This window comes from Protopterus annectens, chromosome 11.part0 (assembly GCF_019279795.1).
Source record: "Protopterus annectens isolate FY-2018-M chromosome 11.part0, PAN1.0, whole genome shotgun sequence".
Lineage (NCBI taxonomy): Eukaryota > Metazoa > Chordata > Ceratodontiformes > Protopteridae > Protopterus > Protopterus annectens.
In genome coordinates this window covers 1053871598-1053891815 of record NC_056745.1, presented here as the reverse complement: position 1 = coordinate 1053891815, position 20218 = coordinate 1053871598, and the positions used below count along the sequence as shown (strand labels likewise).

Sequence of the window (20218 nt, the reverse complement as noted above, 5' to 3'; positions counted from 1 at the left end):
TAGCAAGGAAAGAAATAAATGGTGTTATGGAGTTAGTGGAGGATAGTAATGAAAAATGTGTTTGATGCTGAGGTAAACAGTAGTCCTGTAGAGAATGCTGCAGTTGCATGTTTGAGTAATCTTAAAGAAGAACTTCTCATTAAAAAAATGCTACAGTGGATTTAGTTGGAGGCTGTGGAGTGTCTAGAGGAGAAAGGAGGGAATATAGTAGTTTCTTATGAATGAGACAACTGTGTTGATGCTTGTGGTGACATAAAATGCTAGAACTTCCTGAGTCAAACCAAGGAGAAAAGAGATGAGCAGACATTGAAAATCTGCAGGAGGGTTAAACTGAATAAACAAGTGAGTAGAATAAGCCAGTGCTATCATATGCAGCAGTTCTGAGAAATGGAGGGGATAACTGTTGCACATCGGAGTGCAAATGGAAGGACATTATAAGGCAGGACAAAACATGGGCTTCCTATATATAGCTAGATATGGATGTAGATATGTGCATATATATGTGTGTGTGTGTGTGTGTGTGTGTGTGTGTGTGTGTGTGTGTGTGTGTGTGTGTGTGTATCATCTCCAATATGTGGGGAAAGAGCAATCCCAAAGTTAGTGGAGTCTTGTAATTCACTGTCAGAATCACACATTATTGATTGACAAGTTGAGTGTCAGTCACTAGTATAGTGATCATGGTTCATAAGTCAGTACTAGGCATCTGGTCCAGTGGACCTTTAGTAGTGTAGCTGTAGTACCGCAGATCATACTTACACATTGATATAATTTATTTATAGTTAGCTTCGACCCCTTTCAATGAGGGCTTGAGGGGCCAGCTCCAGGGTGTACTTACAACTTCCCATCCAGTCACCCTTAAAGAGGGTCAGGAAACTACCTTGCTTTACATCAGAAGGAAGTCTGATTCATAAAAGAGGGATTCTCTTGGATATATATATATATATATATATATATATATAAAATCTACATTGATCGACCAAAATCCCACTTATTTTGAACTACAAAATGATGAGATGACATTGCCAAAAATTTTCTTTAATGAACACACGGAACACTGTAATTTAACCCCAGGAAACTAACCATATGTCCAGCAACACTCCAAATTGAAACTAAAGCAAATCAAACCTACTTACCCCAGTAACTAAATATACCAACTCCAAGATCACACTATAGTGGAGAAAAGGGCAAACTTCACCATGTTGACCAAGTGGTTAGTTTCCTGGTAATTTTAAAATAGCTGGGGTGAGAGCTAACTCCAACCTTGGTTGAAGGTTCTGTTGTTGACCCTGTAATACTGCAAGTCATTCATGGTAGGATGTTAGATGTGAAGATTTGATTGATGCCACTAGAAAGTCTTCCCCATAATAGATATACTTTGCCAGTAGAGTTTCTCCATTTTATCAGAGAGATGAAATATGCTGCCTCAGGTAGTCAATGTGCAGGTAGTACTGAGTTTCATAGGCTCTATGTGACTTAGAAACTTTCACAGGCCTTATATGACTTAGTTCTCAGTTGTTCCACTGTATATGTGTTTTTATCTTTGTCCATTATGACCTTGTGAGTGGCAGGACTGTAGCCCTGTTACACCTGGTGAAGCAGTTCCTTAAAAGGATTCTGCATATCTTACTTCTTTTGAAAGTCTGCCTCCTTCATGGGACATTAACATCATGGGATGGTCCATCCATCCATCCATCCATTTGATCATGTTGGTTTCAGAACTCTGAAGTTCCTCTGTTGAAAAACTTTTCTTATTTGTCATTATTTCTGCTTCAGTATCTCCAAGTTTCAGTTCTTGCCTCTAGGAAACCATGGCTGCTCTTTCACCAGGTTCAGGTACCCCTTGGCCAATTTTCTTGCAAACATTTTGTCACTTATCTGTAAATCAGCCCATTCAACTTACAGGTTTCTTTTGCAGGGGAGAAACCAGCAGAGAAAGAACCTTGCTCACCATGGACACATGCTGCCAGCTCATGTTCCACCTCATGCATGTGAATGAGTTCAGGAAGAAAAGACAGCTGCATGCCACTTTGCATTAGGGAAGCATTGGCATTAACAAACAAACTTTCTACAGATGTATTGTCAGGTAAATGCTGTCAAAGGCCAATTCATAGAAGGTGTGTTTGCTTCTCATTCTTTCTTCATAAGTGTTTTCATTACATACATTTTTGGAATTGCCACTTGGTCCTTGATTTAAACCTTCACAAGTATTACTTCTGTCGCTATGACTGCAGGAAGTCTGACTTCCCTTGCTGCTTCAGTACCCCTTGACACAGTTTTCTGAGTTTTTGCCTTTTGGGATTTCTGCAGCTCTTGAAAGTCTGGGTGTTTTAGCTTTTTTGCATTTCTTGCTGTTGTAGACCCTTTGGAGAGGACCTGTGATGGTAGAGAAAACAGCTACATTATTAATTTAACAGATAGTCTATGAGCTGACTATTCTCATTCAGTCAAACATATTCTCCCACACACACATCTGGACAGCTCCTCCATTCAGCTGCTGTTGTTGTCGAAGTTTCCTTTAAGTCAGGCAAGTATATATTTATATAGCCCTATAAGATTGTAGATGTCAGATTTTCATTGATTTTCCTTGATTTGCATAAAATGTGCTTTGAGTGGTTGGAACACACTGTCAGGCTCTGGGGACAGGCTTGCTGTCTTAGTGCAATGCTGTCTATGCATATTCCTATGGGCAAAACTGCCCACTAACCACTTATTTACTACCAACAAAATCCCTCTGCCCCAACTGCTAATTACATCTTTTGAGATAATACTAGTGCCAGTATCCCTCTAATATAAATTATACAAATTATAACTCCTTGGATACCACTTTTGACCCTCACTGTACTCAGTAGTTCTTCATACCCTAACCTTATGCCATCACAGATACTTTTATGATCCCCATTCTACCTCTCCTGACTGTCTTTATGTATTTTCTATTATTTTTTCTTCTCTGTATTTCATGCTGTCTTTATCTCTTTCATCCCCTCTGCTTCACTCATTTAAACCTTCCACTGCAACCCCTCGTCATATATATCCACATTCACATTGCTTGGTAATTATTGTCATAAATTTTTATTTATTATAATGGGTGTTCCTTATGAAGTGTACAGCATAATTTAAGGAAGTACATTTCTTTTTAGCATAGAGAAAAGAGGTTAAACTGTATAAATGTTGGTGTTTATATAAGTGTGTGTGTGTGTGTGTGTGTGTGTGTGTGTGTGTGTGTGTGTGTGTGTGTGTGTGTGTGTGTTAATTCATAGGTCATCATAATCAAGCCTCCTTGCTACCAAAACTTTGGAGTGGAAGACTGTAAGTGTCTGAACAATTACACTGCAGCTAAGTTATAGGTAGTGTACTTGTGCAGTGGTTATCATTGTTGTCTCACATATTTTCCTCCTTCAGTTCATTTCCTGGGTGGCAGTGACTCAGTGAATAGCATTGTTGCCTCACATCAAGAGGCTGAGGTGCCTTCTTTGCAAAGTGTCCATGTCCCCCCTGTGTTTGTGTGGGTTTGCTATGGGTGTTGTGACTTCCTCCCACAATTCAAAGACATGCATTAGGTGAACTGGACACACTGAATTGGCCATAGGTGTGAGTTTATGTGCATGCGTGAGTGTGTGTGCTGTAGGAGAACTACTGTGGCAGGGCTAGCCTCCTGGCAGTGTAAACCTTGCCTGTAGTTGAAGTGACACCCCAACCCCATGTCCAAAAATGGGGAAAAATGAGTTGTGGAATGATGGATGGATTAATCTTTTCTTCTTGTTATTTCATGCATGATGATTACTGTTATTGCATTTTGAAGTTATTCCTTGTTCTTCTTATTTTATGTGCATTAGTCCTTATAATTGCTTATTACTATTGTTTTTGTTATTGCTTGGGCTGAAGCTTTTCTCCCTTGGCTCTGCTGAAAAGGTGTTATTTGTAGCTCAGTCAGTCTTCCCTATTAATCAAATGTAAATAAATAAATAAATAAAATCACAGCATGTACTGGTGTATAGGATTGGGTGGTACTAGTGTAAGGCGGTATTGACCCCTCTCCCCACTCGGATCATGGAAGCTTCAGAGAAAAATAGCCAAAAAGAAGATGGAAGGAAGGATAATTCCTAGTAGTAGACCTTCCAAGCATGGCCCCTTAAACATTAACTGATATGATAAGAATACGTACTCTTTCCATTTTATTGTTTATCTTAGATGCAATGCAGATAACTTCTGTTATGTTGTTTTGCAGTTCTGATAATATTTCCAGTTAGCTGGCATCTGGGTTTAAAGCTTTCAGAATGCAACATTGTCCTTTGCAAATATAGTATGTGTAGATCCATATGCATATGTATGTATCTTTAAAAAGCTATCCAAGGGCTTGCACAAGTGTGTAAATACTGAGCACGTGCAAGTCAGACTGCCATTTTGTAGTTAGCTGTTGAGATGTGAACATGTATGTAGGTAAGTGTTTGTTAGTTCATTTGTATTTAAAGATGCTGCTATCCATCCTGATGTGCTTCTGTATGTTAAAGAATCTAAATGAAACCCCAAGCCTTATTATTATTTGTAATAGAGATGAAAGAGCGACATGGTGTCAGAACCAGGATATCTAAAAGGCCAGGAAGTCAGAATCGGCACTTCTAAAAGGACATGCACCAGAATGTGAACCAGAAGCAAAATCAAAAAGCACAGCTAATATACAGCAGTGAATTGTTCCTATTATGTGCAAACTTTGTAAATCAGGTCAGAAACAAATTTCATGTATTAAAACTTGCTCGGCACTGTTTTCTTTTGTATAATATGAAACAAGGCATACAGAATGCTTTAAATGATATTTGCACAAACCAATATGTACAAAATTGATAAACCTATTCAAATTACTATGGAGAATGTTTGAAATAATGTCTGAATTGCATAAAATGAATAAAATAACGGGAAACGACCGCATTGCGTAAAGCATGTGTATTTTAATATTAAGCAAAGCTATTCCAGTTTCAGAAGTGTATAAAGTGTCCTCATGTTTGTGCAGTGTTACAGTAAGGTTATTTTGCAAAGTACAGCCATTGTAAGGGATATTTCACAAAATACGGCTATTACAAGGCATATTTTGCAGAGTATGGCCATTACAGAGCATATTTCGCAAAGTAAAGGCTAGGATCCACCACATTACACATGCACTCAGGACACTGGATCACAATTACCAATAGGACTCAGTTATAGTCCATGTGGGAGTAAATGACCAGAGATATACCTCCTCTCAGGCTGGTATGAGCAACATTTTACCTTCTCCAAGATGATGCCACAATACAAACAAAAGATGACTGACTTTAATAATTGGCTTAGTTTCTGGTGTCATTCTAAGGGAGTGCAATATTTGTTAGCATGGAAGGAGATGGTTAGCAGACCATGCTGCTTTGCCAGGGATGGTCTGCACCTCTCCCCTCTAGGCTTTGGAATATTACCTAAAACATTGTCTTCCTGCATAGTGCCCTTTTTAGGCAATGCCAAACTGAAAGTACGTTCAGCACAGCAAATTAAAACCAAGAAAATCTAAAGGTATTACTGCTCATTGCTTGGAGCCTAAACAAAAAAGTCCACTCCCTGGAAGCTCTGTTTACCCTAGAGAATGCTGATGTCTGTGCTGTTTCTGAGACATGGTTTAAAGTCGCGGACAGCACACCAACAGTGCAGGGTTATAATGCCTTCCACACATTTAGACCAGCTACTTCACAGACAAGGACTAAAGGTGGAGGTGTCTCTATTTACATAAAAAATAAATCTGCTTTAAGGCTGGTCATTCAGGACAATGCACTTCAGCAGCTCCATGTTCAAATCACCATAGGTAAAATCCAATACCAGTTCCTTGCAAGCTGTAGGTCTCCCTCGATGACCCAGGAAACCCATACTATGTATTTAAATGTATTAGAAACACTAACCATCCAACCCAATACCATATTCATGGGGGGACTTTAATTACCCAGTATTAACTGGGAATCCTATACGACATCAAACGTACATGCACAGAGATGCCTGGATTTTGTAAACACACACTCCCAGATAGTCAGTACACCAACCAGGGATGCAACTATACTGGATCTGGTCTTCACTAATATGGGAGAGTGGTACACACCCTCTACTGTAATGCCTTCCCTGTTAAGGTCAGACCACAAAATGGTCTCCATTGAAGTAAAAATAAAACCTGGACCCCCAGCTAAACCGGGAGTATTCAGGAACTATTCTAAGGCTAACCTCCTGCTATTAAGTGAAATCCTGGAAGAACTGTTCACAGAAACCCTGTATAACCATGTTAATAGCTACATAGAAGCAGCTGTACACACTAGGAAGAAGTACTGAAGTAACACAAAAAACAAGCCACCCTGGTGGAATCACAAAATCAATCGGTTGTATAACAGGAGGAAGAAAATCACGGCAAAAATTATGAGGTGCAGCACTTAGCAGGATAAAAGCACTCTCATTAAATTAAACAAACAACTCAGAGGACAAATAAAGTCTACCAAAGCCAAATTTGAGGTAAGTTTGGCCTGCAAGGCCAAGGGTCAAAGGCAATACACAGTTTTATGCAGAGCTCATTGTAAATGGAGCCACACATACATGAGACAGAAGATATAGCAAATCTCCTGACTGATAAATTCAGCTCCAACTTTACTCCTCTCTACCTCTCAACCTTCCCTCAGGAAATATCAACAAATATAATCCCCGTACTATCACTAGGGAGCAGGTTCTTAATGCTCTCTCTAAGACCAAGAACACTGCATCAGTGGACCCAGACAGTATCCCAGGATGCCTTCTAAATAGCATGAAACATGACCTATAAAAGCCTCTGGAATTACTTTTTAACTGTAACTTCCAAACAGGCTTTGTGCCTCATGAATGGAGAAGGGCAACAGTCATCCCTCTGCACAAAGGTGAGGCAACTACAGACCCATTAGTCGCACTGGTCTTATATGTAAAGTCATGGAAAGAATTATTATGGAGATGATCCACATAGATATAGTAAACCTCCAGACACTGGACCCAACCCAATTTGGTTCTGTCAAGGGCAGATTATGCCTACTCAGCCTGATGGACTTCTTTGAAAAGGTCACCAAAGCAATGGATGAAGGCAAAAGTCGTTCACACTGCCTACCTTGACCTGGCCAAGGCATTTGACACAATACCCCACTCGGGCGTTGTTGACAAACTCAAGAGGTTAGGTACAAACCCATATGTCACCCGGTGGATAGCCAACTGGCTCACAGACAGGACCCAGGAGGTTAGAATTGGGGAGTCCTCCTCTGCAAAGAGGCCAGTCGCAAGTGGAGTTACTCAGGGATCAGTCCTTGGACTGGTACTTTTTGGCATTTACTTCTCAGAAGGGGCTGACACAGACAAACAACTGGTGTCAGAGTCATGGACTAAAGCTAAATGCCAAGAAATGTATAATAGTAGCCTTTGGGAAGTCATCCATCCCTGGTAACTGTCATACTGACAACACACCCCTGAGTTGACCCAGTAGTCAGGGACTTAGGGACACACATAGATAGTAATCTAGCCCTGATAATCATGTGTCTGCAGTGGTGAGGAAGTCATTGTTTGTTGCGCAACTTATAAACAAATGTATGGCATCTAAGTCCAAGGAGGTCATTGTTCCACTGTATTCGGCATTCATCAGACCTATCATTGAGTATAGTGCCCCCTTTGGTATGTACCTAAACAGGCATATCCAACAACTGGAATGTCCACAGAGGTTCCTCACTAAAAGAATACAGGGTGTAAGTAATATGTCCTATGCAGACCACCTCAGAGCCCTATCCCTGTATTCTGTCACTTACAGGCTTTTGAGGGGAGATCTATACCTGGCATACAGGGCATTGTCAGACCCCACTCTGATGGACCTTCTGCATATCCACAGAACAAACAGTAAAAGATGTACCCATTCTAAAGACTTAAACCTTGTCTGTGATATGAATTGGACCTGCTGGAGAGATAGATATGTATCCCAGAGACTACCCCCTCTATGAAACAGGCTCCCTATGCATGTGAAGCAGAGTTCCTCCCTAATCCAATTCAAGTTCAACTCAGACAATTGGAATGGAAACCAGAAATTCATCTCTGGTTTGGCACCTATGTCTCTGATGCAAACAAGTAACCGGTAAATGGTTAATTTCCCAAGCCCATGCTTACACTTATGAAGGGTCTTAGAACTTGTCAGAGATTTGGGATGCATGGCTAGGCATAAAAAGGCCTTTGTGGTCATTAGCCTAGTAAACACCTATGAACCTATAAAGCATTTCAGAGAGTTTATTGTGCATTTCGATGTTATAAGCTCACAGTATTGTTTGTTTGTACATAATTACAAGGCCCATATATACATTGTGGGCATGGCAGATGGATTTCGAATGCCCAGTGCACTTGTGTTTGACAGTAATATTACTGAGAACTGGAGAGTGTTTGAGCAAGAGTATGACATTTTCATACAGGCTGCATATTCTGATAAAGAGGATTGTACAAAGGCATTTATTATACTTAATTTAGCTGTGTCAGAAGCTATAGAAAGGGAGTGTTCATTTGTGTATGCACCTGCTATTTATGCTGGAGTGGGGGAAAACTGTCATATTGTTGTACCAGCTAAAACAAGAGAAGACCCTGAGTACTTAACATGTACATTTACAGAAATGTGTAACCCCCGGACATATGTTAATATGGAGAGGCACTTATTTTACACAAGGGATCAAAAGCCAGGTGAAACTTTTGCAGCATGTATAACTGACCTGAGAAATGAAGCTAAAACATGCAGATTTGGTGACTTAAGGGATGAGTTGATAAAAGGCAGACTTGTGTGTGGCATAAAAGATGATGCCGTAAGAAAGATTTTGCTTCATAACAGTGATTTAACTTTGAATAAGGCCATTCAGATTTGTTAGATATATGAGCTTACAGAAAAGCACAAATATATGCTCACAAATGAGAGTAACTTTAGAAGGCAAAGTGATAAAGCTCATGTTGATAGTATACAGCATATTGTTAAAAGAAACAGGCCCAAGCACATGGCAGCTCAGGGTTTACCAGGGAAGGCTAACAAGGCTTCCCAGAACTTTCTAGCACATTCCAGAAACCGCACAGTCTCTGTGAGGCATAAGAGGGAGTCAGCCTTCCAGCACTCAGATACCGTGATGTTCACAAGCCAGTAGCACTTTCCTGTGATGCTTTAAAATTTGGTATTGATGCAGTCATTCTGTAAGAGGATCAACCTGTTGCCTGTGCTTCAAGAACTCTTACCCGGGCTGAATAGCAGTACACCCAGATTGAAAAAGAACTTTTGGCAATTGTGTTTGCATGTTCCAAGTTTCTTGATTATGTTTATGGCAGACCTGTCCAAAATGAAACAGATCACCAACCATTAGTCACAATCCTGAGAAAGCCAATGCATTCAGCTCCAGCCCAACTGCAACGTATGATGCTAAGATTGCAAAAGTACAATTTCAGTCTTGTGTACAAGAAAGGCAGACTTCTTTATCTTGTGGATACATTGTCCAGATTGCCCAGAAATACAACTGAACAGACTGCACATTCAGATTTTCCCTCAACTGATGATTTTAAGGCCATGGAAGTGTGTAGTTTTTCTTCCACATGTCTTGATGAGCTGAGAGATCACACAGCCATAGATCCATTTTTGCAAAGGCTCAACCACTTTATCACTCAAGGATGGCCGTCAAAGCAATCTAGTTTACCTAAAGAACTGCAACCTTATTGTCCATACAGAGATGAGATTTTGGCTGACAAAGGTATCGTTATGAAAGGTTCGAAGGTTATTGTTCCAAAGTCTTTACAACCTGAGTACATTACTATTTTGCATCGTGGTCATCCAGGAACCGAATCTACCAAAAGAAGGGTGAGAGAACTAATTCTTTGGTCTTCTATGTCACAAGACATTGAGATATCACTTTTATGTTCTGTGTGTATTAGTACAAAGACACATCCACAGAAAGAACCACTTCGGCTTAACCAGATTCCGGAACTACCTTGGTTGACAGTAGCCACAGACATTTTCGAGTGGAATGGTCAACATTATTTGGTGTTAGTAGACTCTTACTCCAATTGATAAGAAATTGTCCTACTTCCCAACCTAGCATCTAATACTGTCATTACTAAGATGAAGCATAATTTTGCAACTCATGGATCCACACATGAAGTTATTTCTGACAATGGCACGAAGTTTACAAGATAGCAGTTCAAGAGATTTGCTGAAGAATGGGACTTTACTCATACCACTAGTAGTCCAGAATACCCACCATCAAATGGTTTAGCAGAACGTGCAGTTCAAAGTGTAAAGCAGTTAATTGAGAAGTCAAAGTGAGACAATAGTCCCGTTTTCCTGAATCTTTTAAATCTCAGAAGTGTTCCTCGTGACAAACATCTTGGCTGACCTGCTCAGAGACTTTGTTGAGACAAATCAGCACCACGTTACCAATCAGTAGTCAATTGTTGGTTCCATGTGTCAGGAACAGCGGATCAATAAAAGCCAATCTGTTGAAGAAATGCCTAACCCAGAAATCCTATAATAAGACCAGCAGACCACGTAATCCATTACAGAAAGCAAAGGTGGTAAGGATGCAAACATCCAAATGTTATGATTGGATTGGTGTCATGAAGAATATTGGTCCAGAACCGTGATCTTACATTTTGGAATCGGAAGGAGGACTCTTCAGGTGGAATCGCAAACATTTGAGACCAGTGTCCGAGCGTACACCACAGCAAATAGCCTGTGAGAAAGACTCTATCTCAGAGTGAGTTATCCAGTGTTTCAATTCGAGGGGAAGTTCCACAAGACATTGCTGTTTGTGTGATGAATCCAGAAATTCCAGACCCAAGTTGTGCACTGCAGACTGTCTCTGTTGCTGAATGTAGTCCAAACTATTATGTTACAAGATGTTGAATCTCTAAACCTTACAGTAGATATGAAGTAACTTGGAAATGAACATTGTGTTTTGTTACCAGTGTATATAGTAATGCACGTCTAGCTGTAACATTGTTTTACATAAAGGGCAGTCTTTTTAAGAGGGAGGATGTAGATCCATATGCATGTGTGTATACATTTAAGAAGCTATCTAAGGGCTTGGACAAGTGTATACGTACTGAGCACGTGCAAGTCAGACTGCCATTTTGTAGTTAACTGTTGAGATGTGAACATATATGTATGTAAGCTCCTTTTGTTCGTTTGTTCGTACTTAAAAATGCTGACATCCATCCTGATGTGTTTCTGTATATTAAAGCATCTACACGAAACCCCAAGCCTTATTATTATTTGTAACAGAGATGAATGAGCAACAGTACATACGCATGTGATTTCTGTTAGTAGTGCATTTAATGTTAAGCACATGTACTTTCAGATATGAATTGTTTAAATAAATCTGAATATAATGTTTAAGGCAATGACTTTAATTTTGCTGTCATTTCAGATCCTGTAAAGGAATACCGCTGTTCTCCATGGCCTAAGGTTCAGGATTTGATCATGGACTGCTTAAAACAAAACCCACAAGAGAGACCTACAGCAGCACAGGTAATTGATTACTAAGTAGTGCAATGAGCTATGCATCATATTGACTTATTGTTAAAATTAAACGTGCCCAGTGCTACTTCACAGTAAAGTGCAAGCAAAATATTTACTTTTGTCATATTTATTCTTTTCTTGCCTTCCGTATTCACTTCACTATGTGGATCTTTAAATTCCTGTCTTACAATGAGAAGAAAGTATCTTGGTACTGTGCATTTAAGCTTGTAGCAGGAAAAAATGAAAGAAATGTATCAAGATAGCTGCATAATCCTAGTAGTACCAGTAAAAAGCGACAAAATTAGGCTTATCTGTTTGGTTAAAACTACTATAAAAAGAATTATGAAAATTAATTAAAAATTCTAACTATTAATTCTGCGGTGGTGCAGCGGTAGCGTTGTTACCTCATAGCAAGAGGTTCTCCCGTTCGATTCTCGGCTGGCGTGCGTAGTCTGCATGTCCTCCCCGCTGTTGGGTGGGCATTCGAAAGGCATGCGTAAATGGGCGTGCCTTTGTTAAAGGTTGGATGTCAAGCTGGAACCTCGGCGTTTGTGAAAATCTACTGCCAATCGTTAGCGGACCGGAGTTCCGTTGTGGCGACCCCTAACCGGGAAAAGCTGAAAGACATCAACAGTTAAAAATTCTAACTAGGCTTGAGTACTCACCTGCTTTTTGAATCCTTATTCAAGAAATAGATGCATGATATAACTAATGGAAGGTTGTATATTTTTAACTGTTTTTTTTTTTTAATAACTTAACATCTGTAACATGTTGGCGAAATATACTAATGTACATGAAATGCTTTTTATGTATTCCCATGTAGCAGTTTGAAAAAAATGCTAAACTGCTGCTGTTATAGGTGTGTGGGTGTGTGTGTGTGTATGTGTGTGTGTGTGCATGTGTGTGTGTGTGTGTGTGTGTGTGTGTGTGTGTGTGTGTGTGTGTGTGTGTGTGTAGGATTAATAATACACACATTCTTTGTATTCCTTGCATATTCATATATACAATTTGTATGCTTCATTTGTCTAGCCTGTATAATACAGGCTGACAGAGCAAGAAACTGCATACCTACACTCATAAGAGATGCAATTGTGGTGGGGCGTGGCTAGGATGTAGACTGGTTGGCAACATCTTTTTCTCAGCTCTGCACTCAAAAGACATTTCTGACACGAATTTTTAAAAACTAGATATTGTAGACAAACCTGTTTTGTTGAATTACTTCTACTAATATCACTAGAAGTCTACAGTGCAAAAAATTTGGCTTTAAACATTATTTTTCCTGTCAAAAACAAGAAGGAAGGTATCTGAATCTACTGAAAATGAGCTTTTCTAAGCATACCACACAGGACCAGACGATGAAAAAGGAGATACAGTCTTTATTAAATGCTATACAAGACTTCTCAGTGAAATTTGACAAAATGAATACCAAACTGGACACTTTTGAGGAGAGATCTACAAAACAAATACAGCAACTACAAGAAATAATGATGCAACAGAAGTCTCAAATAGCTGACATAGAGAGATCCTTAAATGATACTGAGGGCAGACTCTCAGAACAAGATCTTCAGCTACATTTTTTATCACAACAAAATGCTTCATTACAAAATAAAATAGAGGATCTAGAGAACAGGTCCAGACGAAATAACCTTCGCATCTATGGGCTACCAGAGAAAACAGAGGGAGATAACATGGTGACTTTCCTTACTACCTGGTTACCAGAAGTTTTAAAATTGCCTGAAGCTCTTTCTTATGGAATTGAAAGAGCCCACAGATCCTTCAGAGCTACTTAATCAATCATCAAATCAAAAAATCACCCGAGATCAATAATAGTAAAGTTTTTTTCATCACAGGACAAGGAACTTATTTTAAAAACAGCATGGACAACTTCTCCAGTTAAATACAAAGACAACATAATCAGATTTGATAATGATTATTCTGCTGGAGTTATAACTGCAAGAAAAGAATGTCTCCCTCTGATAAAGGAATTGAAAAAAAGACAACTTAAAGTCCACTTGCTGTTCCCTGCAAGAATAAAAATATTTTTTACTGAAGGTCCTAAAACTTTTGACACTCTGCAAGCAACAGTTTCTTATCTTTCAGCTAATAAAACCTTGGATAATGTGGAAGAAATGGATTTCTCCCAATTTGGGGTTAAGCGTCACTTAGAAAAAAATGAATGGAGCACTGCTGACAAGAAGAAGAAGAAACGATAAAAGACATATGCAAAACACAAACATTATTGTCTTCTATTTGCACTGTAAGGCAAAAATGTTCTTTGAAAGCATTCATGCTTTACAAGTGTCAGTCTTTGAAACAATATAAATACAAGATAAGCAGGACATTTTAAGCAAGGTAACATATCTTTCTCTATTACAGTGTAAATGCTTACAGTCATGATTTTTCTAACTCTAAATGATGTTTAGATAGTTCATTTATAAATTACCTGCCTTTTACTACTAGTATAGAATATGATGTATTTTCACTGACATATTAATGTTGTGTGTTTAAATGAGCATGATTCCTTTTTATATTATTTACAATAAGCTGCATGAAATATCTAAACTGATATATTTAATACACATAATAATATATAAAAACTGATAGCAATAACTGTCAAAAAGTGCCTTGAAAAGTAATTATCTATTCTTTGATGCTAAAAGTGCCTTTTTGACTAACAAACAACTGTTTGGCTTGTATATCTGCCCTTAATGTTAAGAAAACTAATAGAAGTGTAATGAGCTGGTGTTCAGTTTAAAAAAAGCCCTAAAAACTTCACTTACTTTGTTTTTGTCTTCCCGCCATGGTCACGAGCTGGGAACTCTTATTTTACCACCCCTGAATGAAGGTTCTTCAGTTAGAATCCATTACAGTGTGTTAAACCTTCTAACAGCACAAAATAAAAGTAAACAGTCATAAGTGATGTCAGCACTAAAACAAGACAGTATGGGTGTGGTGTCAGCTCCTAAGCTACTTAAAGTAACCAGCACACTATTTATGAGATGGCAAAGTGCTTTTACAGTTTTAACAAATATTAAAAGTACACTGAAGTACCTAATGAATTTAGAAGGTATCAACACATATATGACGTTTTATTATATTGTAATATTTGTTATTCATTTTGAATTGTACACATAAACAGCACACAAAGCTTAAAAAGAAGTATATCACTTGGAAGAAACTGTATGAATAGTTAACACATACAGACTTTACTATAATCTTTTCTGATAAGATCACCCACGTAAATTACTATAATTTAACTTAATTTTATAAAAATTTAATATATTTAAGTCCTTGACTGGAACTATATAACATATTTGTAAACACACTACAGCTAGTGTACTCAACCTTAAGGATAGTAAGTCGATTAAGGTTCATGAATGTAGCTATGTGTTATTAGGCATTTTAAGGGTAAAAAGGAGTTGCTGTTTAATTATCAAGATACTTTGTAAATATTAAATTGTTCAAGTAGCACAATCATTAAGCAGTAATGAGCAAGAAAAAATCTGTCTTGCTTATGATATTGTTTTATATATATCTATATATCTATATATATATCTATATATATATATATATATATATATATATATATATATATATATATATAAAAGAACTGCTGAATTATAAGTATGCTTTTATTAAAGGCAAGTTATATTAATATTGAACATCCTCACTGAAAATGAATGGTTGTGTAGAGACACAGTAACTCCCATTATATAACCAAGGCTAAAGAGATTGTCTTGTATGTCTAAATTGATCAGCCTTGAACCTTAGATTGCAAATAGACATGCAACATACTTTTACTTATAATACTGAATATATATTATATAACATCACAAACGCTAAAGCCATTGTCAGCTACATCTCATATCAATCAGCATTAAAATATGATTTGAATAGCATAGGCATTTACTAACATATTGCTGTTGGTACCTGATATGCATATAAGTAACAGGTCTAATTTCTGTCTATGAAAGTAAATACCAGGCTGTGTGCATTTGTTAATTATGAAACAAGAGCGGACTATCTATTCTTTTTAATATCCTATAGGTATGTACTTGTTAGAGACACACACATGCTGCAAAGCTGCTAGTTATTGCATATTCATTAGTATATTTCTGACTGCAGTGTTATAAATATATGGTGTGGACCACTTGAGTTGAGAATATGTCTCTATATTGGGCATGTTCTCTGTTTGAACGTTGTATATTATCTATAATATGATATGGAGTACCCTCACTAAATTCAAAGAAGCCACAATAGAAACAAATATTTATTAAAAATGGAGAATAGAAGGATGAAGAGAAAAATGAAGGAAAATGGTTGATGGTCATATAAGGTTATCTTTTCCTGTGTATGTAGAAGAGTTGACAGTAATAAGTACCAAACAATTGTGTTATAGCATATTTAAAGCCTACTTTGCTTCTCATATTTTCCAACCTTACAGTTATAATGCTGCAGATAAATCCTGTAATATCATAAGGGGTATGAGTTGCTATTTGACATATGACATATGTGGTACACTAGCGATGAAATATGCCAGTGGCACTAATAAATATATAGGAATTGCTAAGAAATATAGTCTTAAACTATATAATACCAATGCCAAAAACAAATTAGTAGCATTCATACCACTAAAATATGACTTTTTGAATTAAAAGAAAACTATAAGATTACTGATAAATGACAATACAAATGTAACGTTATATTCATTGTTACGGATACTTTCTGATTTAATCAACTTGTGGCATGGTTAACTGATGCATATAATGCTTAACATTTTTTTATGTATGTATGCATATATGTGTGTATGTATGTGTGTATATATATATATATATATATATATATATATATATATGTGTGTGTATGTATGTATATGTATATATATGTATATATATATATATATATATATATATATATATATATATATATAGGTAGACCATTACAATAAATTTGATACCTATGAATGCCACTCACACTATAAGGGAGATAGACAGCAAGCATATTATTTTTAAGATGCATAACCGTTATTGCTACACAAAAGATATATTAAAATAAAAGATTTTCCTTTACAATTTAAACAAAACCAAATAGTTAATTATTAAATCTATGTATAGTTGTGTTGCCTTAGTGTTTTATAAAATATTAAAAATAGATAAAGACTGTATTTAAGTAATCTGTAAAGACAGATACATATATACTTAAAAGATATATAAGATACTTTTCATTATAAAACTACCATATGGCGGGGCCGGGGGAGGATGCTGAAATGCAGACTTAGAGAGATCGCTTGAATGATTAGATCATTCAAGGATGAGATGTTTTTTCTCATGGAGGGGTTTGGTGGTTTATCTTATATTGTTCTCAGTTATGATCTTGTAATTTACTTTTATTGGGTGTCTATAATCTATTGTAATACTGTTGGAAGAAGAAAGAACAAGTCATTCTCTTCATGTACACACATCTACACATTTTTACGAGTATATGAATATGGATAAAAGCAAAGCTAATATAAATCCAATTGCAAAATGTATATCTCTTAATGTAAATGGTTTAAATAATAGCTGCAAAAAGGGAAGTCTTTATAGATATTTAAAGCTATGTGAAGCGCAACTAGTATTTTTACAGGAAACGCACCTTACACAGGAAGACATAAATAAAATAAACAATAAAACTTATACAATACTAGTAAGTTTCACCTATAATCAGAAGTGAAGGGGAGTAGCAATTTTGTGGAAAAACATACTTTAATGCCTAAAATCATAAACACGTTCCATGACAACTCAGGAATGTTTTGTCTAGTGACAGTATCTATCAATGAAATGATATATACATTAGTGAATATTTATTGGATACCAGGACTAGCTGTTAGAGTGGCCAAACAACACTTAGAAGACATTGTACAATATACCAAAGGCAATTTAATCATAGCTGGAGATTTCAATTGCATTATAAAAGAAGCTGACACAAATACTAAAACTACATGTAAGAGATCACCTTTAACAAAGTTGTTATCTGAGTTTGTTGAAACTTTTAATATAGTTGACATAAATGAGTATGCTATCCCAGATTCACTATTCTTTACACATTTTTCCCATAGACATAATACATACTCTAGAATAGATAGAGTGTACATAACAAAGGATTTAACCTCTAAATTAAATAAAGTCAAGACAATTTCATGTCCATTTTCGGACCATAATACCATAACGTTTGAGATAGACTTATGTTTCAAGAGAAGGATATCAGTCACAAGAATACCATCTTACATAACAAATCTCAAAGATTTTAAGGAATTTTATATTGAAGAGACACAAACATTCCTAGATATCAATCTTACAAAAGATGTATCTGAAATATATATATATATATGGGATGCATTGAAAGCATACCTATATGGAAGAGCGGTGGGATGGTATAAAAATAAACAAAAACAGTGGAATAAGGAATTAATGGAATTACAGTCAAAAGTAGATAATTTAAAGCTTGATATTCAAAATGGAAACACCAACTTAATAAAAGAACTAGAAGATACTAATAAAAAATACTCAGAGACGCTACACCACAAAACAATGATCAACTTAGAAAAAATTAAACTATGTTACTATTCATTGAACCCTAAAAACCAACGAAGAATAGCAAATAGGACTAAAAAGATTATTAAAACAAATCAAATCAAGGAAATACATAATATAGAAACCAAAAAGAAAGTATCTGATTTAGAAGGAATACTAGAAGCTTTTAGGCTATTTTTTCATAAACTTAATAATCAGAATGAGAAAACAGAAACACATTCAGCATTGAAAGCTTTTCTCAAAAACAATGTTAAAGTTAGGTTATTAGAGGAGCAGGTACAACTAATAGATAAACAAATAACAATGACAGAACTTAAAGCTGAAGTAAATAAGCTAAAATTAAACAAAGCTCCAGGTATAGATAATATCACCCCAGAAATGTTTAAATTACTATCAAATGAGGCTTTGCTGTTGTTATTGAATGTCTTTACATCAGTTAAAAATGGTAAAGACATTCCTCCTTCTTGGAAGTACACATTAATATCACCAATTCTGAAACAAAATAAAGATCCCAGTGAATGTTCATCATACAGACCCATTTCACTTCTTAATATAGATTATAAAATTTTTATGGCAATACATGCTGCTCGAATAAAACAATTACTACCACTTTTGATAGAGGAGGATCAAACAGGTTTTATAAAAGATAGGAACACTTATGACAACATTAAAAGAATTCTTTCCTTAATTGATTATATAAATGTCACAAAAAACAAAATGAATGTTATTAGCTTAGACATAAATAGCGCATTTGATTCAGTGAACTGGGATTATCTGTGGTTAGTTTTAGAAGAATATGGCTTCTCAAACAACTTCACTTTGTTAATAAAATCATTATATGAAAAATCATTGGCTTATATAAAACTGTGATCTTGTCTGTCTAAATCTATTAAAATAACTAAGGGCACGAAACAAGGCTGCCCTCTTTCTCCATTATTGTTTGCACTAGTCATTGAACCCTTAGCAAATAATATACATATGGATAAAAATATTGAAGGCATACAACTAGACAACAGCCTAGAGCTTAAAATTCAACTTTTTGCTGATGATATTTTAATTACCTTAAAAAATAATAATAGCAGTTTAAAAGCATTATGGGACTCAATTCAAAACTTTCAAAACTTTTCAGGTTTTTAAATTTAATGAGAACAAAACAAATGTATTGCTTATAAATACTAATAAAAAAGATCTAAATAAAAAATACCATAAATATATCTCTACCGATAATATAATTAAATACTTGGGAATTATAATAACTAACAACCTAGATACTACAATTGAAACAAATTATAAAGAGACCTTAAATAATATTAAAAATCTAATACAAAGATGGAATAAATTCTTCTTTTCAATGGAAGAAAGGCTTTATGTAATTAAAATGATCATATTTCCAAACATTCTTTATGTCATACAAGCTTGTTCTTTGCCACCAGCTAAATCGCACCTAAAACAATTAAATGATTTAATGGTAAGCTTCCTATGGTATCCAAAAAAACAAGGATAGCTATGAAGTATCATCTAGATGATTGGGATATAGGTGGCATAGGTTTACCAGACATAGAAATATATTTGCATTCATCCATTATTAAAACAATATCATTATGGCCAAATACAAAATATACATCAAAATGGAAGCTAGTTCATGAGAGAATCTGGTTAAAATCAGGATTTGTAGTAGCAAAAAAATATACAGATTTCATACCAAACAATTTTCTATGGCTGATGAAGGAATATATGATGATACATAAGAATAAAAATATAAGTTCCAAATACATTACTTATACATTAAAACCTTTCCAAAATCTTATTAATAGCAATCCTGATATTAAAGCATGGTCATTTCTTTTATATCCAGTAGCGTACACACAAGGTAATATAATAACATTTAATATGGAAGTAGTCAACATGCTTAAAGAAAAGGGATTAATATATTGGCATCAATTGCTAAACTCTGGAAAACCTCTGACAATAGACCAGATTAAACAGAAATTAAATAGGGAAGATAGTTCGTGGTTACATGTGCAAGAATTAAGACAGTATATAGTAAGCAAACAAGAAACAATGCAGCCATCAATAAGACAAAATGTTCCTAACCTTATAGAACATGTAATATTACTAA

General features: G+C 36.0%; 1 protein-coding gene across 1 annotated transcript in view; it reads left to right on the top strand.

Moving 5' to 3' along the window:
* Positions 1-20218, top strand: part of LOC122815022 (leucine-rich repeat serine/threonine-protein kinase 2-like) — a 2570681-nt gene that overhangs the window by 1839229 nt on the left and 711234 nt on the right. The window contains 1 exon segment of the mRNA XM_044087274.1: positions 11436-11536. Coding sequence (XP_043943209.1) covers positions 11436-11536 — 101 coding nt within the window.